This window comes from Saccostrea cucullata, unplaced genomic scaffold (assembly GCF_032062105.1).
Source record: "Saccostrea cucullata isolate Sc308-1 unplaced genomic scaffold, CSIRO_AGI_Scuc_v1 ctg20558, whole genome shotgun sequence".
NCBI classification, from domain to species: domain Eukaryota; kingdom Metazoa; phylum Mollusca; class Bivalvia; order Ostreida; family Ostreidae; genus Saccostrea; species Saccostrea cuccullata.
Genome location: NW_026937311.1, coordinates 1 through 8,040, shown reverse-complemented (window position 1 = coordinate 8,040; position 8,040 = coordinate 1). Strand labels below are relative to the sequence as shown.

At 36.4% G+C, this 8,040-nt stretch overlaps 1 protein-coding gene and 1 pseudogene across 1 annotated transcript; both read left to right on the top strand.

Annotated features, from left to right (window-relative positions):
- Positions 1-196: 196 nt before the first annotated feature.
- Positions 197-2,068, top strand: LOC134247859 (E3 ubiquitin-protein ligase TRIM71-like; annotated as a pseudogene).
- A 2,833-nt stretch (positions 2,069-4,901) lies between these two features.
- On the top strand, positions 4,902-6,832 carry LOC134247858 (transcription intermediary factor 1-beta-like). Its single transcript, XM_062730259.1, has 2 exons — positions 4,902-6,282; positions 6,677-6,832. Exons 1-2 carry the CDS (start codon positions 5,179-5,181, stop codon positions 6,830-6,832), a joined length of 1,260 nt encoding a protein of 419 aa, XP_062586243.1. The 5' UTR covers positions 4,902-5,178.
- Positions 6,833-8,040: the final 1,208 nt, after the last annotated feature.

The window sequence follows — 8,040 nt, the reverse complement described above, 5'->3', positions numbered from 1 at the left end:
TGTAAAAGTAAGCGCTTCTCGCAAAAGTCCAATAATGACACGAATACGTTTTCGAATCGGTTGTCAGTCTGCTTTCAATTTAAAATACATGTATTTTAGGAAAAGCTGCAATGGCCACGGCATCACCAACAGGTTCTAGTCCTCCGGTTATTCAGCAGTTTGTCCAGTATGTTTTCAGAAGTTCAACAAGCCAAGGATGTTGCCTTGTTTTCACACTTTTTGCCATAATTGCCGGGACGGACTCATCAAATCGTCCTGCAGTAGTGCGACCTCCCTAGGATTTACATGTCCTCTGTGTCGAGAGTTCATAGCAGCTCCAGGATTAGTGGGCCATTGGCCTTCCGATAAATGGGCGTCGCTTTTCCCGTTAAACCAATTTATTGAATATTTGATTGAAAAGGGCTCAGGGTGTCTTCCACTAATTGTGATGCATGTGCTGAAGACGGAGAAGACGTGAAAGGAATTAACTGGTGTAAAGACTGCCGGCGTTCTTTCTGTGAAAACTGTACAAAAATACACAAAAGGTTTCTCGCTTTATATAACCATAAAACAGTGGCTCTCTGTGAGATATCAAGTGCCACTAAACCGATAGAATTTGTTTCCAGGTTTTGTAGAAAACATGAACAGAATAAGCTGGAACTTTATTGCAGGGATCACCAAGTACCGTCTTGTGCCTTATGCGTTCCGAAGTTACATAGAACTTGTGACCACATAAGTTCAATGCACGAAGAAGCTATTTAACCTGACAAAACAATATTCTTGCCAAAGGACTTGTCAAAGAAATGCAGGCCTTTTGTAATTTCGTTGAAAAACTTGTCGAGGAGAAATTAAACATTACTGGAATTGATGAAAAAACTGATATGTATATTGATATGGTCAAGAGTGCTTGCGAGAGGTTAGTGAAACAGTTTAAAAATTTAGAGGAAAAGCAGTTGAATGAAATAACCCAATTCTCAAAAGAGAGCAAGGCTAAGCTAGAGGCTTCCATCCAGGATCACGAAAATCGGAAGACATACGTTCAACACTGTCTGAAGCTCATGACTGAAACTTTAGAGAATGGAGATAATTCTGATGTCCTACTCCAGTATTCTGTAATGAGAGAGAAACTTGGAGAAATAAGAAAACTTGAGCTTCAAACTGTGAAAAAAGATTTAACGGCGACACCCATTGATGAAACTGTCAATTTAAAAGGGTTTTTAAACCTAAAAATGGCTAAAAAAAAGCATCAACATTCCAGAAACTATAGATGTGGCTCGATGTTAACTACACGTTAATAATCACTTCACAGTGTCGGATTCAGATATCAGAGGAGTTGCTTTTTTATCCGATGGCCGCTTACTCCTCATTGATTATAACCACAGTCGCTGCTTAGTATACACGGAAAAGGGTTTAATGGAACTAGAAGCCAAGTTTTCAGGTGAAGTGTGGGACGCGTATGTAGATTCTGATCTTCTTTATATCACATTTCCTGGTACCAAGGAGGTCAAAATGGTAAAACTGGAAGATTTATCTGTAATAAAGTCTTTCCGGGTGAACTGCTCGTGCAGAGGAATAACAAAAGTCGAGGATAAAGTAGTATTGGCGGGAAAAACAATAATCGAGACCTGTAATGGCGATTTTGTACATCTTGATCAAGCTGAAGTAGATGAGGATACTGATGATGTCGCTGCAGATTCAGACGGAAACATACTTTATTCAAATTATCACACAAATGCAGTTTACAAGAAAAGAAACATGACAAGTACCATTTCTTATATATTTATGAACACTCTTTATTACGTGCACCCTTTGGTTTGGCTGTCGATCACATGGGAATCGCCTACGCGTGTGGATTTGAGAGCAACAACATTCATGTTGTATCCTCAGATGGAAAAACCTTGAAGATTTTAGATAAATTCACTAATCCTAAATGTGTAAAAATTCAAAATAACAGTGTCAAGTTTTTTGTTGTTGGAGAAGAGTCAAAAGTGAAGATTTGTGAATTGAGAGAAGGTTAAGAAAATCTTACTTTAAAATAATATTTTGAATTCTCTTGCATCATTTGTATAATAATGTGAAATATGCAATTCGAATAGTCTGCAACTATCTTGGATAAACCATTAATTAATAATGGTTAATAATGAAAATCTTTCAACTTACCTCACTTATGCCACTAAGGTGATCTTTTGCTCTCTGTTTTTGTCTGTTGTTACTCGTTCTTCAGCGTAAACAGCGGCAACCAATTCTGGCATAAACCACCTTTTAGAAAAAAAAGAAGAATATTTTTTTAATTCCAAGGTCCCATCCCGAGAGGCCCAATGGGTGCTTAATCCATCACATTTAGTGCTTTTAAAATCTTTGTACTATTTTTCATCGAATATTCAAATTGTAGACATACCAGTAATAATAAAAAGTATTAAACACTCTAACTCTACCAAAATTGTAAAAGAATGGGTGGACTTAACTGGCCAGAAAAAATGCCGTAAATTTAAGTTCCATAAAATGTTTATTTTTTTCTATCATATAAACCCCCAATATCTTAACTGTGTATTTATGGTACGGATGTGAATTTAAAATGCTCTTTTCGAGGAAAACTACATAAATATCGAAGGCATGGTGCCTGAAGATTTCTTGAATATCAATAGATAATAAGGGTCACGCATTTTTTATCGTCTGAATACATAGTCAGCGCATGTTTGTCGGCTGTTCTTACGAAAACTGTAGTTGTATATTGAACAAAATAATGTCATATTAAAAGGAGAAGAGCCGACAAACGTGCGCTCACACTTAGTTTAACAAAAAATGTTCAAAACAAACTTCTCGTTTCCATTGTTACGACTTCGATTGACCTGTTAAATATTACAATTCATCACGTGATGTCCACCTGCAAGTGTACTCGTGGAAACAGTTACATTGTATTCTTTAATCTGACCTCGATCTAAATCACTATGTTTGGTTGTCGTTTTCAGAATATAGCACATTAAATTTTGTTTTAATTTTGCGTGTCCTCACATTTAGAAAAAATCATAATGACTTCGCTTTAATATGCCAAACACGTATTCGAATTTCTAGAGAGAGAGAGATGGAGAGAGAGAAATGTCAACAATGACACCGATCGATAGCTCCGCCTCCTATCAATATTGATAGCGTGGCCTAAAAACCACTTCGGGTACATGTCAAATTCCGGAAGACGACACTAATGTATCGTTGCTTCAATTTTATTTCATGGCAACAAGGTATTGCTTTTGTACATATGTTCTAACTAAAATGACCATGTACATGTTTCGTTGCTCTAGCTATTGCTTGTAATATATTTTGGATTCACTTTATTTTCAACTTGTTAGAGTAGTCGCAAAAAGACCCAAAATAGGACGTTAAGTCCACCCATTCTTTAAGACCCCTGAGTCAGGGTTCTGGCTCCAAGTCATAACACTTAGACGAGCTCTGAGCTCACTTTTGATTTCAGTCTCACTTTTAAAATAGAATGGTAGAATATATAGTGAAAAAGTGAGGCTAAGATCAAAAGTGATCTCTTTTACGTTTGTTACGGAGACGTTTGGTAAGACTATGCTCCACTGATTGTTTTTTTTTTTTTGTTTCAAGTTCAATAGTTCAAGAATTTTTTCCCTCACATGGGCGTGGCGCAGTTGTTAAAGCGTTTCTAGAGTTGCGTAGTATGGAGTTGATCCTGAGATATACGTGAAGATCGGTCCTCCGGATGAGACCACATGAACTAAGGGCCCCTATTGCAGTATAGCTGTAAATACAGTCCTCCATCGGCATTTGTTGTGGCGTCTTCATACGAGCGAAAAAGTCTCGAGAGGAACATAATCAATAGAGCTCCATCCTAAAAAAAACTGTATAAGGGCCTTGTCTTGTCTCTGAATTCTACAATTCTCTGTTATCCATGGACTTTCAGTAAGACGTGGTATTCTCGACGTTAAATAATTAGCATCTTAAATCAGGGACAAGCTTAAATTTAAAAAAGCATTCATTCGCTGTTGAAGGATACATGGGATAGAAATTCGAGCAAAGGTTAAGGAGTCTAGCAAGGATCCAATGATAACATTTTGTACGGCAACGAGGCGGGCCTTAAGTCGACTCATCATTGTCAACAAAAATGTAAAGTTTCTGATGACAATTTATGTCGCCATTGAGAGACTCTAATTACGCTAGCGTCGAGAATACCAGGTCTTACTGAAAGTCCAAGGATGACAGAGAATTGTACTAGTGCACCCTCTCTATACAGTCCACACTTAGCTGACTGTAGCCAAAAGGTCTCTTTTTCCTGCGACCACGACAGACACGTACGTCCTTTCGGTCTTTAAACCGTAAACACTGAAAGTACAATTTGATATGGAATAATTGTTATCTGTTTAGGAAAATATACTTTATTATATAAATTTTACCCCTTTAAAATTATTTTAAAGAAATATTAAGAGATTCTTTTAATCTAACCATAGATACCAATGTTTATTAACATGATATGGAATAAGAAGTGATTTATGGTGTTTTGCAATGATAAGAAATTAAAACCTTTATTCACTATGCATTGTAAAATGATCGAACTAAATAGAAGAAACTAAAGTACCTTATATATATTTTAAAAAGAATGCAATTTTTTCAAAGCCTGTATACACTATGTTTTTTTTATTTATAAAATGATTTGTTATCAATTTTGAATCGGTCGTAAAGGCATAGTATAGGTTTTCTTTTTCGAATTTTTATGAAAAATTATTTAAAATTTACTTTTCCCTAACTAACACGATTAATATTAAAGATAAAATTTTAAGAATTATGGTGAGTAAAAATACATTACAACAGATTTATTCAACATTGGCTTGACAAGATGCAGAGTCTCGTACTTTCTGAGTTTTCTACCTTCTTGCCAATCTTGGCCTCCGTACAAAATGTATAAGTGGCATGGCTACCTGTGTCCCGCCTACAAATGACTTGATAGTTTGTCCCATTTGATTTGATGTTTTTCGGGATCCAAAATCACTACCTCAATGCTTACATACATTTTGTAAGTCCTGTATCTGTTCATATGCATCGACAACCTTGAACAAGACTCTAGGAAAGATTGACTTTATTTGTCCCGTTTGCCGGAAGTGTTACGACAACGTGGATAACATTGATGCATGGTTAGAAAACTTACCAAATAACCATTTAGTTGTCACTTTGATAAACCAAGAGAAAATGGAAAGTAAAGAGGTGTTGTGTGCCTATTGCAAAAGGCAAGAAAAAACCGAATCAGCAATATACTGGTGCGCGGAGTGCTCTGACAACTTGTGTGAAAAGTGTGTCAAGTTTCATGAGGTCAACAGACTAACTATGGAACACAAGGTGTGTAGTATTGAGGCCCAAAATCATTCTGATTCATTCAGTTCTGTGTTATTTTGTAAGCAACACAGCAGCAGGAAACTGGAAGTTTACTGCTTTGATCACGAGGAACCTTGTTGTCTGATGTGCGCCACTGTATCACACAGAAAGTGTGAAAAGGTCAGCAGTTTGGACGAATGTTCCTTAGATTCTGATGAAAAAGTACAAAGACTGAGAACAGAATTTGGCAAACTTAAAGAAAGATGCGAATCAGAGGTAGCCCGTGTAGAAGATGACAAGGAGAATTTCAAGAAAGAATCCAAAACCATTGAGGCCAGAGTTAAAGGCTTGACTGAAGAAATAATACAGACCTTGAGAAACAAAGAAAAGGATGCCCTCAATAGCCTGGCGAAAACTGAGAAGGAACAGACACTGGTATTACAGACAAAGCTTGAAGGGTTACAGACTGTTCAAGAGAAGCTGGAACGAAGTATTAAACTGCTTCAACATTCTGAAAGATTCAGCAAGATTGCACTATTTTTGGAGATCAAAAAGATGGAAAAAGATATATCGGATATCGATTTACAAATCAAAGTCCTAGTAAAAAGTTACAATACACCAGTTTTAAACTTGAGTGTTAATGAGTTTGAACATAATTTTCAGTCATCATTAAATTCACTTTGTGAAATGACGGTTAAATTGAAGACCATTCGCGTTGACTATCGTTCTGCAAAACTTATGTTAGAAAAATCACTGAATGTTCAAGGAAGCTCTTGTCTAACGGATATTGAGATTATTAATGGTACTCATTTGATAACAGCATGTCAGACGCAGAAGATGGTATATTTCTTGGATGCGCGTGGTGCATTGTTGGCATCAACTCAACTTCCTGGCACTCCCGGGGGTATAGCAGCTCTCCGAAATCATCAATTTCAATTCTGTGTCGCAATGCGAGACCCCAATCTCATTGGTATATTCAAAGTAAATATTACAGATGGTTGCATTGTACGTTGCAAAGAATTAAAACTGTCCCATAATGCATGGGGTATTTGTACAGTTAATAATAAAATTATTGTTTCCTTAGTGGAAAGGCAAACTACACAATTATTTAAAGTCTATGATGAAGAAGGAAATTACATCGTAGAACACCACTCGTATGGTTATTCAAGATGTAACGGAACCCATGCGATTTCAGACAGATATTTACTATACACCATTCACTCTGACAACTCTGTTTATTCAACAGACCTAAAATAGTACTGAAGCTTCAACGAAATTATATCAATCTTCAGAGATGAGTCATCCAATAGGTATTACAAGTGATCCCGAGGGAAATTTGTACGTTGCATGTTATGGGTCTCATAACGTCTTTCAGCTGGATCCTCACGGAAAATTCATCAGAAAGATTATTCAAGACGACTCAGCCGTCCAAGGTCCATACGGCATCCGTGTGACAATTTTTGATGGTGGATTCAAACTGTTGTTGACTTCTTTTGGAAAGGTTCTGATCTATAACTTCAGTGAACTATGATTCAAATTGATCTTTAAAAGTTTTTCAGTTCGATTATTATTAATTTCAGTTAAGTGTGGAGTTTTGCATTACGTCATGATCTTTTTCGACAGATGCATCCAGCGTAAACAATTCAACCCCCCCCCCTCCTTGTGTGATTGGTCAACTCATATTATCAACATTGACACGGAAATAGTCTGTTGCATGGGCAACCAATCAGGGATCAGAAGAAAGTTCTAGTAATAAAGCTTGCGGCTAGGAGGTGTGTACTATTTATCTTGAGCGCAGCTGTCATCGTAGGTTGTGACGTAATGCAAAAGTGCACACTTAACTGAAATTGATAAGTAATTGGTAAATGCATGTACCATATGTGCAAAAAACATATGAATGACCAAAATGATACTGGAAAAAAATTAAAGAGCTAGGTTCACTTTATGCATAAAATGCCCCGTTCCTTATATCAATAACTAAATTACCACCCTCTTTCCCATTTCATATATCAAAAAAGTATACACTTTGTGCATCTATTTCCTATAATAAAATATCTTTTTGAGAATCCAGATATTGGAAAACAGACTTTGAGAAATTGCAATATTCTTGACATTTGCAGTATATTTAAATATATTCAGCAAAGAATTAAAATATGAGCACAACCCACGATTCAAAAAATAAAACATGTTTTTAGATCCTCAGATACAGAATCATTATTTGCATAGTTTGGATCAGAGGTTGTGCTGTATGAAATATTGAAAAAATACTTCAACTTTAGGCCATTTTCAAAGCAATCTGATTAAAATCACATCCTTTGATCCGCTCACATAGATCGCTACATAGAGATTTGAAGAAACCAATTCAGCGTCATCTTCTAACTTCTGGTTACCTCTAAATTATCAATATACGATACATGTATATACAGTGGAGCCTCATTTATCCAGACGCTTTGGTTCCGAGTCAATTTGTCCGGATATGTGAAGCGTCCGGATACCTTGATCACCAGTTAAACAAGACAAAATTACATTTACAAATTTTGTTCCGATTAAAAGTTGTCCGGATACTGAAGCATCCGGATATCTGGGGTTCGGATATCTGAAGGTCCACTGTATATATATTGGCTGTAGATCACATGATCAACGCATACGTGTGGGAAATAAAAGCAAAAACATTCATGTTGATCGAAACGGGAAAAAACCCTGTAAAATTTAAAAACCCTGAGTAGGATTTCCTGGGGT

Coding starts and splice junctions, on each gene's coding strand:
- LOC134247858 (XM_062730259.1), top strand. CDS start 5,179: ATGGAAAGTAAAGAGGTGTTGTGTGCCTATTGCAAAAGGCAAGAAAAA. Junction 6,283..6,676: donor ATCTCATTGGTATATTCAAA/GTAAATATTACA, acceptor AACGTCTTTCAG/CTGGATCCTCACGGAAAATT.